The sequence below is a fragment of the Castor canadensis genome, chromosome 11, assembly GCF_047511655.1.
Source record: "Castor canadensis chromosome 11, mCasCan1.hap1v2, whole genome shotgun sequence".
In the NCBI taxonomy this organism is placed as follows: domain Eukaryota; kingdom Metazoa; phylum Chordata; class Mammalia; order Rodentia; family Castoridae; genus Castor; species Castor canadensis.
Window position 1 is genome coordinate 1,709,942 of NC_133396.1, and position 21,895 is coordinate 1,731,836.

The 21,895-nt window shown below is 48.8% G+C and overlaps 1 protein-coding gene across 6 annotated transcripts in view; it reads left to right on the plus strand.

Moving 5' to 3' along the window:
- The first annotated feature begins 3,535 nt into the window (after window positions 1–3,535).
- Window positions 3,536–21,895, plus strand: part of Slc38a10 (solute carrier family 38 member 10) — a 43,841-nt gene continuing 25,481 nt past the window's right edge. For all 6 annotated transcript variants that reach the window (XM_074044890.1, XM_074044892.1, XM_074044893.1 and 3 more), the window contains exons 1-8: window positions 3,536–3,878; window positions 7,069–7,186; window positions 12,885–12,930; window positions 13,750–13,843; window positions 15,656–15,799; window positions 16,896–17,020; window positions 19,777–19,879; window positions 21,123–21,305. In XM_074044890.1, coding sequence (XP_073900991.1) covers window positions 3,780–3,878; window positions 7,069–7,186; window positions 12,885–12,930; window positions 13,750–13,843; window positions 15,656–15,799; window positions 16,896–17,020; window positions 19,777–19,879; window positions 21,123–21,305 — 912 coding nt within the window. In that variant the 5' untranslated portion in view covers window positions 3,536–3,779. The remainder of the gene's footprint in view (window positions 3,879–7,068; window positions 7,187–12,884; window positions 12,931–13,749; window positions 13,844–15,655; window positions 15,800–16,895; window positions 17,021–19,776; window positions 19,880–21,122; window positions 21,306–21,895) is intronic.

Sequence of the window (21,895 nt, forward strand, 5' to 3'; positions counted from 1 at the left end):
ACGAGTCCTTAAAATCAGAACACTTTCCCCAGCTGGGTCAGAGATTCAGAACAAAAGCTTTAACCTCCCTCTCCTTTCTTCCCCTCGTGGCTGACTTTAAAGATCCAGAAGGGACCCACGAGCCAGGGAATATGGTGGCCCTTTGACACTGAGAACTATCCTTAGTTTGGAGTTGGCAAGTAAACAGGGATCTTGATCCTGCAACCCTAAGGAACCAAGTTCTGCCAACAGCCAAATGATCAGAAAACAGACTCCCCCAGAGCTTCTAGAAAGAAAGATCGTCTGCCTTTGGTCCAGTGAGATCAGAACTGGACTTCTGACCTCCAGAACTGAGAGAAAGTAAATTTGTGTTAAGTTGCTGAATTTGTGATAGCTTGCTATAATAGCAATAGCAAACTGATGTAACGAGTAGCCATCAGACAAACCCCCAATTGAGGGCCCTGGGTTTCATTATCAAGTGCACAGAAAGAACACCTCAAATTGGGTGTAATCCCAGCTACTGGGGAGGTAGAGTTCAGGAGGAGAGAGAGTTCAAGATCGGCCTGAACAGTTAGGGAAACCCTATCTCAGAAACAAAATTAGGGCTAGCTGGGGAAGTAGCTCAAGTGGTGAAAGCGCCTTCCACAGCAAGCATGAGGCCCTGAGTTCAAACTCCAGTGCAACAACAACAAAAAAGAAACAACATAAAAACAAAAGGGCTGGGGCATGAGTCATGGCAGAGTGCTTGTCTAGTATGCTCTAGTCTCTGGGTTCAAGCCTCAGTACTGAAAACAAACCAACCTTCAAAAACAAACCAACAAAAAACCCAAAACTCAAAAAGAGCTAAATAGAAAAATGGGCAAAAATGAGTATGGACTGCACAAAAGAAAAATGAACAATGAAAATATGAACAGATGACTAACCTCCTTTGTAATTAGGGAGAAGAAATTTAAGCCACAATGTGATTCCACTTTATTCGCCAGATTGGCCAAATTGATGATACCAAATGTTGGGGACAGCAATAAAGCAGGGGGTCCACAATTTACAGCCCTTGGATCAAATTGGGCCCTGAGTTCAAACCCCAGTTCCATAAAAACAAAACAGAATAAGATCCTTCCCAAAGACAAGTCACTTGAATGTTGAGGGTTTTTTTTTTTTTTGTAGTGCTGGGTTAGAACCCAAGGCCTCATGCATGCTAGGCAAGTGCTCTTCCACTGAACTACATCCCTAGTATCAATCTGACTTAACAGAAAAAGTTAGCCAACCTCTGATGAGGAACTCTTATAGTGACTTTGAAGAGCAATTTGGCAATATCCAGTGAAGTCATAGGAGTGCACCCGCTTGCATCTGCAATTCCACTTGCAGGTATTTAGAGAAACTCTAACATACAGACATTAAGGAGACAGGTACAACAATTTCACTGCATCACTGTTTACAACACTGAGTAACTGGAAACGACTCAGGTGCCCGTCACAGGAGAATGGACATATACTCCAGGCTTTTGAAACCACAGAATTCTGCAGAACAGCAAGCATGACTGACTCATCCACGCAACGTGATGGTGAATCTCACAAACAATGTTCAATGAGAAAGTTGCAGAAGTTAGCATAAAATATTCCATAATGTAAAAGTTATGTAAATTTTGCATTATGTAAAAACGAAAAAATGTTCTATTCTAATGCACTATGGAATTAGTTGGCCTGCAACTTTGGTTTCATGAAACAGAATCCAAAATAACAGTAGCAGGAGTCTGTCTTGACCTCCACGGAGTAGTTGAGAGAAGGCAGTCAGGGACTGGTACAGTGACTCTGCTCCATGACATTGTCCAGTGATCTAGGTTCCTTCTAGCTTGCTTTTCCACTCCTGCCACAGTCCTGCCCTTGTCCCCATTGTCCATGATGGCTTCTTATCACCATGTCTTGTGTTCCAAGCCACAGGATGGAGGGGCAGATCCCTCAGGATGGACCTAGAAATTGCTGTCATTTCTGCTCACTTTCTCATTGGCCGGAACTTAGTCACATGGCCACTCCTTCCTGCAAGGAGTGTGTGTGTGTGTGTGACAATACTGAGGTTTGAATTCAGAACCTTGCTAGGCAGATGCTCTATCTTTTGAGCCATACTGCTGGGCTAAAATAAAATACATTCTTTATTGTGGTAGCTGTACGTGCAGTCCAAATCCTGATTATAAATGAATAATGATGAAATGCAGACAGTGATGATCCCAGGATGGCAGGGAAGCGGGGAGAAAGGTGGAATTGAGGAGGAACTCAAAGAGAATATCCAAGTTTCTGGGGTAGCACTCTGTTCTTAAAGCTGAATGTCCGTTCCATGGATTTGTTACTCATTAAAACATACATATAGCGGGGCTCCCGTGGTTCACGCCTGTAATACTAACTACTTGGGAGGCTGAGGTGGACAGGATCGCAGTTCTAGGCCAACCTGGGCAAACAGTTGGTGAGACCGTCTCCCTCCCCATTTCCAAAGTCTCCCAGACCAAAATGGACTGGAGGTGTGGCTCAAGTGGTAGAGCACCTGCTTTGCAAGTGTGAAGCCCTGAGGTCAAACCCAGGCCCACCAAAAAAATGAGACAGGCGTTTATGATTTTGGCTTTGTCTTTAACTTCTCTCTACGCTGGCATTTCTTCTTCCTCTCCTGTCTGAGGGCAGGACGGAGCCTTACCCGGTAGCTGCCCTGCCTCTCGTCTAAGACATAAAATCCTATGCAAGCTCGTCTCCCCTGGCAGCCTCTCCCAGCACCCTGTAATTCCTCCCATGCACAATGGCCGCCCCTTGGAGTTACTTGCTTGCACCGGCGGCCTGCCTCACCCCTCCCACCTCCCGGCCAGGCACCAGGAATTCACTGATGCGGGTCCTTCTCCCCCCCAGCCTCCATTTCTACAGAACTCTCATTTGTCCTGCAAGTGCTAGCCTAGAAAACACCCCTTCTTGAAGCCCCCTGGGTCGCTCCGGTCTCTCCCGCCCTCTCACTCCGCTCGCTCTTCTCACCGTAGGGCGTCACATTCTTCCCTCCCACTGCTCCGGGAGCGGATCCGCGGGGTACCGGGGCCGAGCACATCCCCACGCCCCCTCCGACGAGCAGCGTGGTTCCCCGGAGCCTCGGCCTCTCATCTGTAAAACCTAAGTGCTTTTCATCTAAGTTACAGCACGCGCACGAAGCTATCTGTCCTGGGGGCTCGAACCACCATTTCTCTCCAAAAGAGGCAGCGCCCCCCTTTTTCTCCCGACCTCGACTGCTCTTCTGGATGGAGGCCCTATGGGAAGATTCCCTTGTCCTTCAGCCCCATCTGAACCAGGAGAAAGAGCGCAGACCGGCAAGAGCAGCGAGGAGTTCCCGGCAGGTGCGAGGGCGCCTGGCTGGGGTCCAGTCCGGCTCCGGCCACGCCCCCTCCGGGCCCTTACACGCCTACCAATGAGAGATTGCCTGGCGTCCAGCCTCGCCCCCGCCCGGGCCTCCTGAACGCTCGGGGTCCACCTCTCGTTGGCTGGCGTCCCGCTTAGACCCGCCCCCTGTGGCGTCACTTCCGGGTGGGAAGCTCGCGGAAGGCGGAAGTTTGTGAGACTGAGGCGGCGAAGCGGAGCTGAGGTGTGGCTAGCGTTGCCTGAGGCTCTTCCGGGTCTGGGTTGAGAAGCTTGCAGGCGGCCGCGGGAGCGAGAAAGGACGATGCCAGCGAGACAACCGCGGGGCCTCGTGGGGTCTGGAAGCTGACCTTGTCCGCTGCTTGCCCCAGATCCCTTCTTCCAGGCAGTCATCTGCGCCGCCACGGTCCCCAGACCCTAAAAATGACCGCGGCAGCCGCCTCAAACTGGGGGCTGGTCACGAACGTGGTGAACAGCATCGTAGGGGTCAGCGTCCTCACCATGCCCTTCTGCTTCAAACAGGTGAGTCAGCGCCGCGGTGGCCCGGGACGGCGCGTGGCCGGCGGTCGGGGGAGGTTCTCTGCTCGGTCCGATCGGATAGCGGGGCTGGGTGCAGAGCCCAGCGGGGAGGGACGGAGGGACGGAGGGACAGAGGGACAGGTGCACCCCGTCCACGAAGAATGCGGTGCTGGCGCGAGCAGCCTCTGCCACCCGCGCTGAGAGTCCCGCACCGCTGACAACCGTATGGAAGGGCGCAGGGAACGAAGGGGAGAAGCTGGAGGATCGGTAGTGTTTTAGCGTATTCTGTCTTTTTTTTTTTTTTTCTAAACTCGGACCATGGGCAGGCAAGCACGCAAGTCCCCCTCCCAGGCCTCCCAGGGAACTTGATTACGAGGTGATTTAAAAATTCCCCAGGTTGCGCAGCTAAGAGCTGCGTCCCACAGACAATGCACAATGGCTCTGGCCCGTGCAAGCTTCACCTCAGTTGGAAAATTGTAATATACAGAAAAGCTTGGTGTCATTCCAACATGGAAGGCCACGTGAAAAAGTGAGCAGTGCGACGTGGCTGTGTGTAGTCCACAATTGAGCAGGAAGGTTTCCGGAGGCTGATGGAAACATCGAATTCAGTAATTCCTCTTAGAACTCTGTCTTAACAAATGAGTGTGGGGCTACCCCACTCCCCACTCAGCTCATGTGTGCCACGCACACACGTCTGTCCCCTGTTGCATGGGGAGGAGGGGTAGTCATAACTGATGACAGCAAGGAGGTAAAAAATGAAAACAAGACGGACGTTTTGGGAAGTGAGATTTTAGATTAATATCCACTTGGAATTTTTCTTATTTAGCATTTTTGGAGATAAAAACATCAGTGAATTAGTTTTGATCTGGGAATTTTTGATCCTCTATAAAGAGCCCAGCTTCCCCTGGATGAGAATACATTTAAGGTTCCTGTCTGACATGGATAGTGCATGTAGGTGGGAGGACAGTTAGATGTCAGTAGAGTCCCTGTGGTGACATCTGCGTTGTGATCCCAGCATTATTGCTAACCACCTCTCAGTATTCCTGGAATGCCTAAGCATGTCAGTGTCCACAGCAACTTGCCTGGCAGCAGAACTGCATCCTGTGATGTGGAGTCTTCGCTGGTCCCACATCTATCTGCAAGTCAGTGCTGCCATCCTTAACACCTGTCTGCAAAGTGCATGTTGGATTGGCCTCTGGTTTAGACAGCAGTGAAAATATATTTTAGGGTTCACGGTGATTCAGCTATCCCTAGATTTGAAACACCTGCTGTGTGGTGGGTGTTGGGTTCCTGCTAGAGCATATAAAGATGAGCCAGGCAGGAACCTGCCTGGGAAGAGCTCGAAGCTTAGCAGGGAGCCCCAAGTACAAGGAGGACTAGACACATTCACGCTGCGTCTGGAGGGCCTGCCAGCTGCTCCTTCTGGGTGCAGCATCTCCTTCAGGGAAAGTTCCTTGGGCTGGGAGGCCAGCGGGCTCTTTGGGGATGTGTATGTTTAGTGCTCAGCAGCCATGTCATTAAAATTTTTTTGGCTTAATGCTTTTTTTGGTTTCAGTAATTCTGTACTTTAGGTGTACAAAAGTACACATTAGGTGTAGTCTTGATGAATCTTTGCAAAGTGAGTGAAAACGTGACTCATTTTGCATTGAGGGACGCCCCCATGCTGGCACCCCTGCCAGTCACTGACCACCAAAGGTCCCACGGCCCACTCCTGGTGCCTGAGGTCAGTGTTGCCAGTTTTTTTTGCACTGGATTTTGAACTTGGCCTCACACTTGTTAGGCAGGTGCTCTTACTGCTTGAGCCATTCCACCAACCCATTTTTGTGATGTGTTTTATTTTTTGGTAGTGGGGCTTGAACTCAGGGCCTTCACCTTGAGCCACTCAATCAGTCCCTTTTTGTGAAGGGTTTTTCGAGGTAGGATCTTGAGAACTATTTTGTCCTGGCTGACTTCAAACTGTGATCTTCCTGATCTTTGCCTCCTTCGTAGCTAGGATTACACGTGTGAGCCACTGGTGCCTGGCTTAATGTTGCCTGGTTTTACCTGGAGTTAGGTAGAGTTGTAGTGGGTGTACAGTTGATTCAGCATCTGGGTAATGTCCCATCATATGGGTATTCCGCAGTGTGTTTATTGTGCCTTTGTAAGGCATCCATGGCATCCCGTTTGGAGCTCTTATGACAAGAGCTGATGCAAACACAGTTGTGGATCTACCAGTGTATGCTCCCAGCAGCAGGTATCTGAGGCTCAAGTGCTCTGTGTCCTTTGCAACATTTGGTATCGTGTGTCTTTGAGGCATCTCATGAGAGTTTGGTGATCTCATTGTTTCTTTGAATTGATAGGCCTTTATTTCTTAGCAGTTTTAAGTTTACAGCCAATTGAGTAGAAAGTACAGGGAGTTTGAGTGGGTCCCCTTCTTGTCCCCCCAGTCTCCCTTTGGTTAAAATCTTGCACTGTTGTGATGGTGCTAATGTTTTAAATGTCAGAGTTATTGAGGGATAGTTCACATGCAATGAAATTCACCCGTTTTAGGGTGTGGCTCCAGCATTTTGATATATGTGTACAGTTGTGCAGTCATGGAACGGTTTCATTACCTCAAAAAGTCACCTCTGCCCCTTTTTCCACCACTCTAACCCTACCACCGTGACCTGTTTTCCGACCCCACAGTTATGCCTTTCTTGAATGTCTTGTAGGTGACATCACTGACTTTGCTGTAGCTTCTTGTCCTCAGCATGGTGCATTTGAAATGCATCCTTCCTTGTGCAGGGTTAGTAGTTTCCTTTTTACTGTTAAACTATATCCTTTGTTGGACTGGAGGTGTGGCCCAAGTGATAGAGCACCTGCCAGGCAAGCATGAGTTCAAACCCTAGTACCACCCCCCAGCCCCAAAAAGTAATATTCCTTTCCATGGATGAACCACAGTATGTCTAGTTAACTACTAAAGGGGATTTGGGTTGCTCTTCAATTTCGGGGTTATGGTTAAACCTAATGTAAATGTATTGGACATGTTTTCATTTCTCTTGGGAAATTACCTAGGAATATAATTGTGGGGTCACAAGTGTCTGTTTACCTTATAAGAAAGGCATATGCGTCATTTTAAATTTCTTCCATCTAGCCTCTAATGTGTTGATGTGTGAGGTAGAAACGAGGACAGTGTTTAGTTTTGTAAATGTCTCTTTTTCTTTCCTCTCTCCAGTGTGGCATTGTCCTGGGGGCCCTGCTCTTGGTCTTCTGCTCTTGGATGACACACCAGTCATGCATGTTCTTGGTGAAGTCTGCCAGCCTGAGCAAACGGAGAACCTACGCTGGTCTGGGTGAGGATTAACTGTTAGAGTGGCTGCTGGGCTCTGTTAGGCACCTTCCTAAGAAGTGTGCTGTTCCAGTGGGGGTTGGGGGTGGGTGGGTGGGGTTTTATTTCTCTTGTTTAGTTACTTTACTCTTTTTAAAATTTTTTTATTTATTAGCATGTTACAGTTGTACTGGGGGTACATTGTGTCATTTACAAAAGTGCCTTCAATAGATCTTAGATTCACCCCTCCATCCTTCTCCTTTATCCCCCTCCTCCCCATACTTTATGTTTAAATTTAAAAAAGTACCAGACAGCAGTGTTTTTTATTTTAAATTTTTTTGGAGGTACTACGGTTTGAACTCAGCTTCACACTTGCTAGACAGGCGCTCTACCTCTTGAGCCATACCTCGAGCTCTTTTTGTTCTGATTGATTTGGAGATAGGATCTCACTTTTTGCCCAGGCTGGCCTGGACCACAGTCTTCCTGTTTTATGTGTCCCGCCATCACTGGGATGACAGGTGCATGCTACCATGCTGAACTTTTTTCTGTTGAAATGGAGTCTCACAAACTTTTTTGCCTGGGCTGGCCTGGAACCCTGATCTTCCCAATCTCAGCCTCCCACATATCTTGGGTTGATAGGTTCATGCCGCCATGCCCAGCTATTGGTTGAGATGGGGTCTTGCAAACTTTTTGCCTGGGTTGGCCTTGAATGACAATCCTCCCAATTGATCTCAGCCTCCCACGTAGCTAGAATTATAGGTGTGAGCTACGCACCTATAATTAAAATTATTTTTATTTTAAAATTTAATGTAATTAAATAAAAAAAAACTGAACCACCTGCTTCAGAATTGAAGTGAGATGGAAAATACAAAGTCAAAGTTTCTCTCTTGTCCTTAACCTCCTGTGCTCTTTGAGCAGATGCACATGTAGTCCCCTCTCTGAGTTTAGCAGTGCTGGCTACAGCCCTGCACAGCCTCCTGCTAGCTTGCTGTGTGACTTTCCCTGGTCCCAGAAGTCTCCCTTGAGACTGCAGAAAGGAATCCTGCAGAAGTCTCTACTTGGCTTCCTTTCTTCCAGTGTTGCTGATTGCAATTTTGTTCCCTTTAGTTCATTGTTTCTTCCCTTTTATTACGGTTTTAGCCAGAAAGAGCAAATGGTACACTTTCTATTTTATTTCAATTTAGAATCTTTTCTAGCTAGTTTGTCTTTGAGGGCACCATCCCTTATTTTTCTGTCACCACTCAGGCTGGTGTGTAAATCCTGCTTCTCTTCTGCCTGCTTTGGCCCAGGCTCTGAGTCTCTCTGCTGTGTGGTTCACTTGGGGGTCATTTGGTGTAGGTGTTGAAATGCTACTTTTCTGTTCTTGGGGCTTAGCTCTGCAAGTATATGGTGAAATTCCTGGCCTCCTCATAAAGCACCTGACTCTCCAGCCAGTGCGTGGCCTGGGGTGCTGGGCTCTATCCACAGAGGGGCAGCCTGAACTCAGCTCCCAGCTCTCAGTGCAGAAGGAGGAGGCAGGGGCAAGAGGAAACAGAATGCAGAGTTCCAGGGGCCAAGAAAAGTAGTGTAAAGTAAAGCAATTTTTAAAACCTGTGAATATAATTACCTGCTTCAGAATTGAAGTGATACAGAAAGATACAAGGTGACAAGTCTACCCTTGCCTTCCTCCAGAGGTTCATTTTGGTCTTCTGTAGTGTGGTCTGCATGTGGGCTCTTGTTTCCTCTCAGTCAGCTTGGTAGTCACCTGGAGACCCTGGTGTTTGCTCCTGACCTTAGAATGCAAGGGATTTCTTTCTTTCTTTTTTCTGTTTCTGTTTTTTTTTTTTTTTTTTTTTGTAGTACTGTGGTTTGAACTAAGGGCCTACACCTTGAGCCACTCCACCAGCCCTTTTTTGTGATGGGGTTTTTTCAAGATAGGGCTGGCTTTGAACAGCAATCCTCCTGATCACTCTTCCTGAGTAGCTAGGATTGCAGGCATGAGCCACTGGCACCCGGCTCCCAAGGGATTTCTTCTCTTTCTGCTCTGATGACAGTAGTGCTCTGTCTTTTATCATTGTCACTTGAGGAAGTGAGGCTTATCAACTAAACTTGATCCACACTGAGATGGCCTAGTTCCGCTTGGGATGATGTGCCCCACCAGAACTTGGGGTGAGGTGCTTGGGGGTATGCTTTGTGGCCTGCAGAACTGTGGCCTTTTTTCTGCTGAGGTCTCCACCTGGGTTTTGTAGCTAAGGCTGCAGCTCGAGTTCTCCTTGCATCCTGAAAGAAGACATGAGACCCTAGGCTGGGGAGGTCATAGCTTCTGATAGCTGACTGGCCAATTCTTCGAAAGTCCCTGAAAAGTCAAACTGGTTTGGCTAGATGTGAAAGATTTGAAAGAAAATTGCCAGATGGATACTCCTGTATTTTGGCTGCCTGGGGCTCCAAACTTCACTGAATGGGGTGACTGCTAGAAGTCAAAAAGATTTCTGAACACCAGTGGTCTCAGATTAAGCCTTTGATGGAAGTCTCCTTGGCCTGTGCACTCAGCCCTAGTTTCCTTTTGTCTTCAGAGGTGAAGAGACTGACTGCATGGGAGCCTTGTGGGACATTGGCACCCGAGAGCAGGAGAGAGGAAGATCTCCTGGTGCCTGTCTTGTGGAGGGGTGGCCCTTCAGGCAGTGTGCAGCCCTCTCCTGTGGCTTGACACAGACACTATCTAAGAGGGCCTTTCTTCTTTGGCCTCCATCCTCTTTTCTGGACAAGGATGCCCCATACACTTGTGCTGCAGTCCAACAAGGTAATCTGGGAGGAGAGCCCCTCATTGCTTTGAGGTATAACAAGGCCATCAGACAGCCTCTGTCTACAGATGTGCAGGAGTGTCTTATGGACTGGGTCATTGACAGCTGCCAGTGAGATGGGCAAATGGCCTTTGTCCAGACCTGGAGACTGCAGAAGATGCTGCTATTGGTTGAGATGGGGTCTTGCTGGGGAAGTGATCTCTCCTGACTGACACTGCCTCTCTCCTCCAGGCCTTGGAGAGTGAATGTTGCCAGTGTGGAGAATCACAGCACAGTGGGTTTTGTTGGTGGATTTGTGCATGTTTCTGTTTTGTTTGCTTTTGCTGTCGTGGTGGTTCTGTGGTTTTTATAACCTTCTCCCCTCCCATTTCCTTACCCAGCTTGTTACACTTCACGTAGTCTTTTCTAAACCTCATTCTATTTTAAAAGATATACAGACATATCAGAGTCAACTACTTTAGACATAATTATATTCATGAAACTGTTCTGAGCTCTGGACCCTGCCCTGATCCGAGTTATGCCCTGAGCCCAGGGTTTGTGGTCTCTCCCCCATCAGCAAGGACCACTTGGCATTTGTCTCTGAGTTTCTAGTTGTGAACAGTGGGTATTGTTAGTGCTATGTCACCTTGGCCCATTGCTCTTGATCAGTGTGCCTCCCATTTCTCCAGGGTCTGGGGTTGTGCATCCAGTGGCCTGTGCAGCTCAGACTTCCTCGCTGTTTGTCCTTGTGGCATGTGACCCATGCATCTGTTACTAGACTTGGGAAACAGGGCTTTGAAAACAGGCTCTCTGGCACCAGATTCTTTACTCCCTCCAATCCCCCTTTAGCTGACAGATGTTTATTGTACACCTGCCCTGTGCTACTGGACCTGTGCCCATGCAGCATTGGGGACCCCAGTGCCATTCCTCTCCTGACCCCAAGAGCAGCTGGGTTGAGATCACTGGCTGTTCTTCTGTGCTTTGTATGTACCCCCATGAACAGCATCCCTCCTCCCATTCTGCCTTGCTGGTGCAGGTTAGAGTAAGAGTCAGCTCTGCTTAGTCCTGGGAAGATGGCCCTGTGTCTCAAGGTGGGTCAGGTGGAGAGCATGGGGACCTTCCTGACACCAGGGCTAGCTGGCTGCCTGTGCAGACTGCCCTGAATGAAGAGAGAGAGCCTGACCTACCTAGGGAGTCAGAGAAGGGCGTGCCAGTCTACACTGAGGTGTCCTAAGAACCTGTAGGCAGTGTGGGTGTGGGTGACCCAGGGAAAGAGAAGAGGGAACAGGGAAGCCACAGTGATGGTCTGGTCTTGGCACTGTTGCTGCTTAGGGCGAGCTTCTAGGAGAGAGATACCTCCCACTGGACGCTGGATTTCTGATGACCTTCCACTTTCTTGTATCTGGGATGCAGGCGTGTTCTGGAACTTTCTGGGTTAGAATACTTCAGTGTTTGGAGGATGCTGTAGACTCTCCAACTTCCTTTAGGGGAGTAAGAAGGAATTGGAGTTGGTAGGTTCCCAGGACCTCTATGTGTGAGGCTGGGATCCTTGTGTTGTGCCTGAGTGTGCTGGTGCCAGGACTCAGATACCTTGAGCAGCTACCTGCTGGTAGTGCTTTTGGAGTTATTAGTGTTTGAAATTCTCAGCTTAGACCTTGACCAGCATTAGGAATACAGTAGAGATCTGGGTTGGGTTTCCCACCTTGTTAGATGAACTTGTAGGGTGCCAGGCTGTCAGCCAAGTCTAGGAAAGGCCAGAGTGACCCCTGCAGGCAGAAGCCTTCTCTGATCTCAGGCTGAGTTGAGGCAGAAGCCAGCTTTCAGTCTCTTGCCAATGCTATGCCTCTTCCTAAGTAAGTTAAAAGTAACAAGGAATGTGTTTGGTTCATTCATACCAATGGGCCTCGTGTTTCCTGCTCTTCAACCTTGTTAGAGGGCCTCTGGCCCAGTGTGAAGGAGCAAACAAGGGGCAGGAAGTTGGGGCTGTCGATGAGGCTGAATCCATCCTGTCACATGCACCCTGTTGGCTGTTCCTTGGAGACCAAAACTTCCTTTTGCCCTAGTCCAGCTGGACCATGGGGTGACTTGATCACTGTTAAGGTCCTGGGAGGGACCTCTTCGAGTCAGCATTTAACTTCTCATCTGCTAGAAATAGTTCTGGAGTCAGGAAGGAAAGACAGAGTCTCCTTTCCTGGTAGGACACATGCTATTCATCAGCAGGACTCTTACCGCCATGCGCCTTGGGCACTGATTGGCAAGCCCCAGAGTTCTTGTTCCCTCCCTCCCCGCCTCTCTCCCCAAAGTGCCGTGTTTGCAAGGATTCTGGTTTCTTCTATAAATCACAACCAAAGGATGAACATAAAGCTCTCTGCAGTGTGGTACAGGCTGTGAAAATTGGGTTCTGGAGCAGGGGCTGAACCTTCCTAGTGTCTCTGAGCTCTGGTGGCCCCCACCTGTAGGTGGGGCCACCTCTGCTGCATTGGCACTGTTCTAGGCAGGTTCCCTCATGGTCACCACATGTGGGAAACTGCTACTTTGCAGGGGCTTCTCTTTTCTTTTTTCTTTTTACAAAACATACCTTGGCATCTCTCTGTCTTTAAAAAAAATTTTATCATGTGGAAAGAATATCCTGCCTTATGTCTCCCTTGCTTTATTCTTGTTCCACATGGTTTCATTTGTGGATGGTAGGTCCAAAGAAAGTCTGGAGTGCTGAGGGTGTAGCTTAGTGATAGAGCACTTGTCTAGTATGCACAAGGCCCTAGGTTTTATCCCCATCTCCACAAGAAAGAGAAGAAAAGCTGGAAGACTAAAACTTAAAAGTTTTATTCCCCCTTATGCCCATGAAACTCCAGACCAACAGATGTTTGTCAAATTGCCCTTCACAACTTAACTTAATAACTTTTTACTGACATGCTTCTCACACTGTTGGATTGAGCGCTTGTTTTCTTTTTTTGTGTGTGCTAGCATTTCATGCCTATGGAAAAGCTGGAAAGATGCTGGTGGAGACCAGGTAAGTAGTGCAGCCTTGCTTGGTTACTCTCTTCTTCTTTGTCACCTGCAGCTGTGGAGAAACTGGAGCCTGTTAGGAAATGAACGATATATTTCACATGTGGATTGGTTTATAGCCCCTAATATGTTTCTGAAGAGTTACTTTCTGAATAGCTGAAAGTTCAATTTATTGTACCTTTAAAATGATTGTTGTCAAGGTTGAAAGCCTCATTTAAGTCTTACTAAGAAGTATATAAAAATGGAAAACTTGAGGAACACAGCAAAATAGCTCTCCCTGTTGCAGCTAATCTCTCAATGCTGTTCCTTAAACTGTACCCCCAACACTGCTGCATAAAGGTGGTATTAAACTGAAAATGTCATGTTTTTTCCCTTTGGAGTAAAATTTTATGAGATGAAAAAATTGCTAGGAAATTGCACTTTTAGGCTTCTAAATTAGAAAATTGTAAACTCGAAAGCCTTTTTTGGAAGCAGTTGATTGTTCTTTTAACTTGTCTAACATCACTGCAGTTTTGTTGTACCTGAAAGAACTTTCTGAACCTCCCGTGGAGAGAAAAATACACAAACACACAGAGAAAAGTTCAGTGTTGTTCTGTATTCACTCCAAATGCAATGGAGAGCACCCCAAAGCATGCCAGAGTCTTGTGAGTGTGGGTGTTGGAAGTTGCATCTCATTAAGCCAGCCTTGGGCAGTCCTATGTCAGCACAGACCAGGGATGGGGGCGCCTGGGCTGTGATTCTATAAAGGGGCCCAGCTTTAGTCACAACAAGACGGCACACTTTTTCAGTCATCATTTCAAACCTATGCTTTCCTTCTTTTCAGCATGATCGGGCTGATGCTGGGAACCTGCATTGCCTTCTACGTTGTGATCGGTGACTTGGGGTCCAACTTCTTTGCTCGGCTCTTTGGGTTTCAGGTAAGGGCAGATGTCCTAGTCTGTTTAATATTTGTGGTGGCTTCTGTGGCAGCCCTATGTTTCCCTTTCATAAGCGGACTGAACCCAGCATGCTTAACCTGGAGAGGCTCTCCTGCGCCCTCCTGTTTACTAAGGTCCCCTGGCCTGCAGTTCAAAGGCCTTGCTGGGGTAGTGTCTGAAAGGTACCAGAAGAGGGATGGAGAGACTTTCAGGGCAGATCTGCTAGCTTGAAGGTAAGGGCAGAGTGGGGAGCCCCCCCCCCCCCCCGCCACTGTGGTGTAACTCTGAGAAGGTCTCAGCTGGCCAGCACTGCCCATTAAAGAGTGGAAGTGGCCAGGTTTCTTGTGGCCACCACGTGTGGCTATTGGCTAGAGCAGCATGCTGGGAGCATGCTCCATCTTTACCCTGCTGAGGTAGGTGTAATTGCATTGCTCCTGGGGCTACTGAACTCAAACTCCGAGTTTGGCACTCCCTGCTACTGAGAGTTCTTGCCTGTGAACTGGGCCCCACACACCTCTTTTTCTCCTCCTCCCCTGCAGGAGCAGAGCTGCAGCTACGGGCTGAATAGGGAAGGGGTGGGTGCGTAATATTGGAGCGTCTTCTGTGTGAAGGGTGTCATTTATTTACCAACAGGGTGAAAAAAAGGTTTCAGTTTATAAAGACCATGGGTAAGGAGGAGGAGGGCTGGTCCTCTTCCTAAGTAGAATATGCCAGAGTTGCACATCGCCAGAGAACATTCCAGTGAGTGTTCTGTGAACTTGTCCCTAGTCTGTGTTCTGAACACGTCTTTCTGTTTGACTTTCTATCTCCTACGCTGTACTGTGGACTCTGTAGGGCTTTGGGTCAGTCCTGTGCAGACACTTGAGCCTTGTCACCTGTGGTTCCTGGGACTTGAAGGAGAAACAGTGCTAGTTGCCACTACCTGGTAGTGGTTCCCATATGGCAAGTCAGCTGTGCACAGGGCTTATCTGTCCTCATCCTCCATTTGAGTGTAGGAAGCCCTCATGCTGAGAAGTATGGGGTTGGCATAAACATGTAGGTATTTGGAACTGGGGAGAGAATGCAGAGGGACCTTTTCAAATGGTCTTGGCAGAGCTCTTATCACTTCCAGCCGGGTGCCGGCTGTGAATAAGGAACTGAGAAGCCGGATGTGCTGGCTGCAGCCAAGTTAGATATTAGATATCACCAGACCTTTGTGGGTTCTGCTATGGTAAATGCCAGTCTGGGGCTTTGTGATGAATTTTTTGGATCAGAATTTCAAGGCTCCCATCCTTGTTTTTTTTTTTTTTTTTTGGCGGTACTGGGGTTTGAACTGAGGGCCTCACGCTTGCTAGGCAGGCACTCTACTGCTTGAACCACACCACCAGTCCTCCCAACCTTCTTGAAGCAAACTCAGTGCTGAGTCTCATGGAGAAATGGCTGGCAGTGGGCTCCATTGGGTTCCCACCTATTCTCATCAGTTCTGGGTGTGCAGGGTGTGCCCAGGGCAGCGCAGGCCACCACCTGCTCCCACATGCAGGTGGGGACAGCTGATCTTTTTGCCCAGGCTGGTCTCATTTTTGAATGGAGCTGGACCCTGAAGGGGCCAGAAGTGGTTAGTGCACTGAACCTCACAGCATAGCAGCTGTGAGGGCTGCTTTCAGAGCAAGCGTGCCAGCCTTCAGCCTTGTCCTTTTTAATGCCATTGGTCTTCTGGACGTCTGGTTCCCCACCCTGCAGCAGCTTCCTGCCCACAACAGTATTGGCAAGATGAGCTTTGCCAGTGAGCAAGCTCAGGACTCCAGGCCATGACACCTTCTGATTTGCTTCCAGGTGACTGGCACTTTTCGTGTGTTCTTGCTGTTTGTGGTGTCCTTGTGCATTGTGCTCCCACTTAGCCTGCAGAGGAACATGATGGCCTCCATCCAGTCCTTCAGTGCCATGGCCCTCATCTTCTATACTGTCTTCATGTTTGTGGTGAGTACCATGTGTACTGTAGAAGGGTTGCTCACATTCAGTCCTTTTTGTGACTGGAGAAGGTCCATGTCCAGGTCTGGTTTACTGGCAGTTGCCTCTTGGGGGATGATGGGAAAGTGGTTCTGAGCCTGGGCAGTATGTTGACTTATTACAATGTGCTGTGGAGCCCCATGCAACTCCTGGCCGTGAGTACCAAGGGGCAGGTACAGTTGGACAGCAGGAAACACAAAGGGCTTTAGGCAAGAAGAGTTCTGAGACTGGTCTTACTCTCTACGTGTTTTATGGAAAGACCTTTCATGTGGAATTTGTGACCCAGAGTGCAATGCCAGAGTTTTGTTGCATGGTTGGCAAGTTGTTTTTCTAAATGAGTTTAGGTTAGGTTAGACTGGAAGATGAAGTGTGGAGTTGACACTGAAGACATGAGAGGCCTCACTGCTCTGCCTGCCCTGCCCCTCTAAGCCCTCAGAACCCACCCGATACTGGAAAGGTCAGAGATGATCCTTCCTGAGGGAAGGGACTTGGCATCTTATAAGAGATTCAGTCTGGCATGGCTGAAGGCTATTCATTGAAACTGCAGTGCTGTAGTGGACCTCAGAGAGCTGAGGACCAGTGACAGGTAGCTCCTAATTCTTCAGTTAGCTGCATCCTCAGTGGGCTGAGCTCTTGTAAGATGTCTGTGCACAGCCCAGGATAAGGAGAGGAAGGACTTGCCTGTATTGAGGGGTCCATCCTATAACTTGGGATAGATGCTAGGGCTGAGCATGGTGATCAAAGTCCTGCTTCTGTTTGTGCTAAGTGGTCCTTGAATGGGTAGCTGCTGCTGTGTGCACAGGAAATCCTCTGCAACTGGGCACCCCTTGGCAGCACCAGCCTATGGCATAGACTGGGGTGTCTTGTGCTAGATGCAGGGAACTAGGGAATGGGTGAGGTCCCTGAACCCTTCTAGGCAGCCCCAGGCTGTGCTTGCAGGTGTAAGCTGGCTTCAATATGGAGCAGAACTGCTGCTTATCTGCTCCTGTTCCCAACTGCGTGGTACCTGGTGGATGAGACCTAGCGCAGCTGCCCTGACCTGTGCCTCACTCTCTCCTTGATGCAGATTGTGCTGTCCTCCCTCAAGCATGGCCTCTTTGGAGGTCAGTGGCTGCAACGGGTCAGCTATATCCGCTGGGAGGGTGTCTTCCGCTGCATACCCATCTTTGGCATGTCCTTTGCCTGCCAGTCGTGAGTACTGCTGTGTTGGGAAGTGGATGTTAGGGGTGGAGGGAGGGGACACGTAGGGAGGAATCCTCTGTTTTTCTCAGTTCTTTAATCTCTTGTTATTGGCTGCTGGGGAGTGATGTCTTGTTCCAGTATGGCCTGTCCTCTCCAAACTGAGGGAGGGAGTTTTAACTAGGAGTGAAACTGTTTCTGGGACTAGCTGGCAAGAGTGCCTAGTTTTCTAGGTTCTGTAAGGAGAGTTGGCTGTGGGGTGCGGCAGCAACCCAACCATCTGATTACACATAGTCCTGAGCGTGCTGCCAGAAGTTAGCTGTTCTGAGAATATTTAAAAGGAAATTGCACAAACATTGACTTTGGGCTGCTGCTGGGCAGTCTCTGAGGCCTGTGTGCCGGGCGGGGGTTGTGTATGCTTGAGGCTCTAAATCAGACCAGGCTACCTGAGATCCCAGCAGCAGTACCTTCTCCATCAGGGTGACAAGAGCTAGTGGTTTGTGCCCAGATGGGATCAGTAACCAGCTGAAAAGTGAGGCATAAACCCGGCATGGACAGGAAAAGACCATCTGTCTGGGGTGGGGGGAGCTGATGGAGTGACCCCCCCCCCCCAGTGTCGGTGGGCATGTATTGTGCCAATTGTAAACTAATGTGACAGATAAAATTTGCTCACACTGCTGTGTTTACACCCACATGCGAGATCCAAATCGTCATTTCCCACTTACCATCTCTCTCTTGGCAGCTCTGTTTCCACCAGAACATGCTCCAGCCTTGCTGTTTAATGTCCCCATTATCATCGGTGACAGAAATTACATTCTTGTTCTGCGTACCTAGTTACCAGTTGTCCTTTTTGTCTGCATATTTGCTTTTTTACAAAATAAGCCTGTAGTTGGGCTTCTTTGGTGGTAGCCACGTAGCAGCCAATGCACATCTGTGGGTTTAATTCTTAGGACAAATTATAGGTTCCAGGAGGGTGGGAGCACACAGCTCACTAAGTATAGGCTTCATCCTTCTCCAGGAGGGCCTGGGGGGCCACAGACTTGTCTGCATCCTCTGTGCTGGACAGCATGCTGCTCTCAGGCCTTAAGCACTAGATGTTCATCAGGAGTGGGCTCTTCCCTCCTGTGGTAGCCTGAACCAGAGGACCTGTCCCTGTTGAGGTTGCCCCCATACCCCATCTTGTGACTAGTCTGGTGTCACCATCACTGTCTGACCCTTCTGGTCTTTGAGGTAAATGAGTCCTGGGTTATATAAATAGTGGGGGAGGTAGAGGTACCCTAAGAGCTATGCATAGTTATGGAGGCTGCTGTGTGAAGTGGGCAATCAGGATTAGAAGGGAGCCTATGTTCTTTCCATCATGCCCATCCCCATGTACCAGACATAGTCTCTCCCTACAGCCACCATAGCTGTCCTGGCAGTGACTCTGATGGATGTGTGTTGGAAGCTGGGAGAAGCACGTGTCCTAGAACTCTGGTGCTGGTCCCTCCTGGTGTGGACTCAGAGGCCTGTTCAGCACTGAGAAGTTGGTGCTGGGGCATGGTCTTCTCCAGAGCACCAGACTGGGGATTGGGGTGGTTTATCTTTGGGTTCTTTCCTGTATACCTGAGGCAGTGTGGGAGCATGGCTGCCTATTTCCTCCTAGCCTGACCACTGTTGTGGGCTCCTGTGCTGAGGGTGGCCTGAGGGACAGTGTGCTATGAGCTTGAGGTGAACAGGGTATGGTAGCTTTACCTGGCCAGGTCTTCTCACTTGTTCTTGTCTGTTTTTTGGCCAAGTTAGGGTGTCCTCTTTGTTTTTCTTTCATTTTTCAAAGTCATTTTTGGGATTTGGCTCCAGTGACCATTGTGCTTGTCCAGATGCTGATTTCCTGTATCCTGAAGCTCCCCACTGCTGGCTTCCTTTGGGCTTTTGAGTCCTGTTTGGAAGACCACAGCCACTTGGGACTTGCTGGAGGGTGGCCACTGGATTCTTTTCCTCTCTAGCCTTGTTCTTCAACCCATGTCCTTGCCTGAACTGCCCCTAATGTGCTCCTTCTTTCCCTTCTCCCCTTGTTACCCACTCCCTTTCTGTCTCAGCCCCCACCCCTTGCAGATGCCCAGGTCCTTCATGCTTTCCTCAGCTGGGCCTGCTGCCCGTGTCCTTGGGTGTGCTATTTGCAGAGAGCCTGCACGAGGCTGTTACATTCCTGCCCAGCCAGTGACTTGGGTCCCTCCCACCTGCCCAGCAGTACCACACTCCTGGCACTGGGCCTGGGACAGAAGCCAGTTTTCTCATCACACAGGCGAGAGGCCAAGAGTAGGGAAATGCACCTGGGCTGTCTCCTTGCCTGTATCCACCTCTGTGCCAGTGCTGAGGGCTGAGATGGCTCTGACCAGCCAGCCTTGTATTTAAGTTTCCTGTCCCTTGACTGAAGTGCTCTGAGTGGTTTCCTGCTTCTCCTATAATCATGGTTGCTTTAATTCTTAGCACTGTACCCCCTGTACCTTTTTCTGTGGCACAAACGTCCTTTGGTTCAATAGCATTTGTGAGATGTCCATATGGAGTGTGTTCTGTGGGGACTGGATTGGAGGCTCTTTATAATGCTGTCATCCACAGAGTCACAAAGCTTTCTGGCCTTGGCTCTATGAATCATAGTGTGCAGTAAATGTTGATTGCAGAAAGTGGTGGGGTTGTCAGTTGGGCTGCAGAAGAGGTCCTGGGAACTATTCCCTAGGGTGGGCAGGACTCTTTTCTAGAGTCTGCTTTGTGAACTGCTTGTCTTTACACAGCCAAGTCCTGCCCACCTATGACAGCCTGGACGAGCCATCAGTGAAGACCATGAGTTCCATATTTGCTTCCTCCCTCAATGTGGTCACCACCTTCTATGTAATGGTAGGAGCTCTTTCATACCCTCTCATCTCCCGGGTCACAGCAGCATGGGACACTGAATCCCTCCAGTAGGAAACCTGTATTCAAGACTCCATGTGGCACTTGCCATGCAGCTATCAGGCCACAGGCGTGTCCTTGACAATGTCCTTTCCCACCCTGGTGTCTAGAGACACACTGTGTGTGTGGTCACCAGGAGCATCTCTGCTTCCATACCGCAGTCATTCTAGGGTCTAGCCCTGTCAGTCACTTCTGCCCTGGGCTGTGTTGGCATCTTCCAATCTGAGAAGCTAGGTACCTCAACAACTGGGCTATTCCCAGAGTGCTTTCACTGGCCAGCTTATTTCTCCAAGACCACTGTTAATTACTACAGAGGGAGAGATGCCCTCAGATTCCAACCTATAGTTACTGTTAACATTATAGTAGGTTTTTTCCCCAGTCTGCTGCCTTTTTTTTTTTTTTTTTTTTGTGGTACTGAGTTGTCAGGATCTCAGTGCCTAGTTAAGTACTCTAAGTGTGGAGCCATGCTTCCAGTTCCAGTTGGTTGTCTTTTTTTTTTCAATGTGTTTTTGAGATAAGGTCTTGCTGTGTAGCCCAGGCTGGCCTCAAACTCATGATCCCCCTACCTCAGCCTCCCAAATGCTGGGATTACAGGCTGTACCACCACAACTGAACTCTTTGTTGTCTTTCAATAAGATTGTAAATGTGCTTTGGTTTACATCTTGTTTCCCCTGCCTTCATGGTTGCAGCATTTTTTAGGTGATTATAGATGGGTCCTGGGAGACCATGGCTTACCTCATAATTCCTCAGCATTTTTTTTTTTTTTTTTGAGAAAGGATCTCACTATGTGGATAGAACCAGGCTGGCCTCAAAGTACTGGGATTACAGGTGTGAACCACCACACTTGGCCTCTGGTTGAGTTTTAAGAATCTTGTTAAACCAGGTAAAGAGTGGCCCCTCTCAAGGACTTGTGGGGAATTCTGGACCTTCCTTTGCACATAGGCAGCTCCATTTTCTCCTTGTCTGGGGTCATTTTGAAGTTGTATTGGATCCCTCATCTTTAGCATGTTGCCTTCTGGCTATCATCAGAGGAAGTTTTGTGAACAAGATGTGGAATGGCACTTTTGTCCTTGGAAAGCTGACTTGTGCCAGCTTCCCTGAAGGGTGCATAGGCCATTCTGGGGCAGGCCCCTGCCGTAGGCACCATGCAGATCTGGCTAGCCATGTTGTGTTTCTCTTCCTCCAACAGGTGGGGTTCTTTGGTTATGTCAGCTTCACTGAGGCTACCGCAGGCAATGTGTTGATACACTTCCCTTCCAATCTGGTGACAGAGATGATTCGTGTGGGCTTTATGATGTCTGTGGCTGTGGGCTTCCCCATGATGATTCTACCATGCAGACAGGCCTTGAACACACTGCTTTTTGAGCAGCAGGTATGGTTCTCAAGGTATCCTCATCATTAGCCTGTGCTAGTTCTGGGTTTCCTGGGTGGTGGTGAGGGGAGCTTTTCCTAGCTAAAATAAGCAAACTTCAATTGACATGAAGTCTTTTAATAGGGTTTTTGTTGTGGTTGTTTTGGTGCTGGAGACTGAACACAGAACCACAAAACCTTGTACATGCTTAGCACATACTCTACCACTGAGCTGCACACTCAGCACCCTAATAGGGAATTTTTAAATCAACTTTGAAAAAAAGAGCACCAAAGAGGGGCCTTTTGGAGTCAGGCCAGGTGTGCATGTAGCTGAGGCTCATCTTGACTTCCCAGCACCGATGCTATGCTGTCAACCCCAAGTCAGAGGGACAGCTTTGTTTCACAGCAGGCCTGGGAGGGTTCCAGTGGGATCAGAAACCTCCTCGATTGGCTGGAGTCATGGGATGGGCTGCTTGTACTATTCGTTTACTTTTGTGTGACTCTGAAAATCTTAAAAGGATTGGGGGTGTAACTCAGTGGTAGAACACTTGCCTAGCATGTATGGGACTTGGGTTTGAGCCCCTCTCAGCACTGAAAAAAAAATCAGTATAT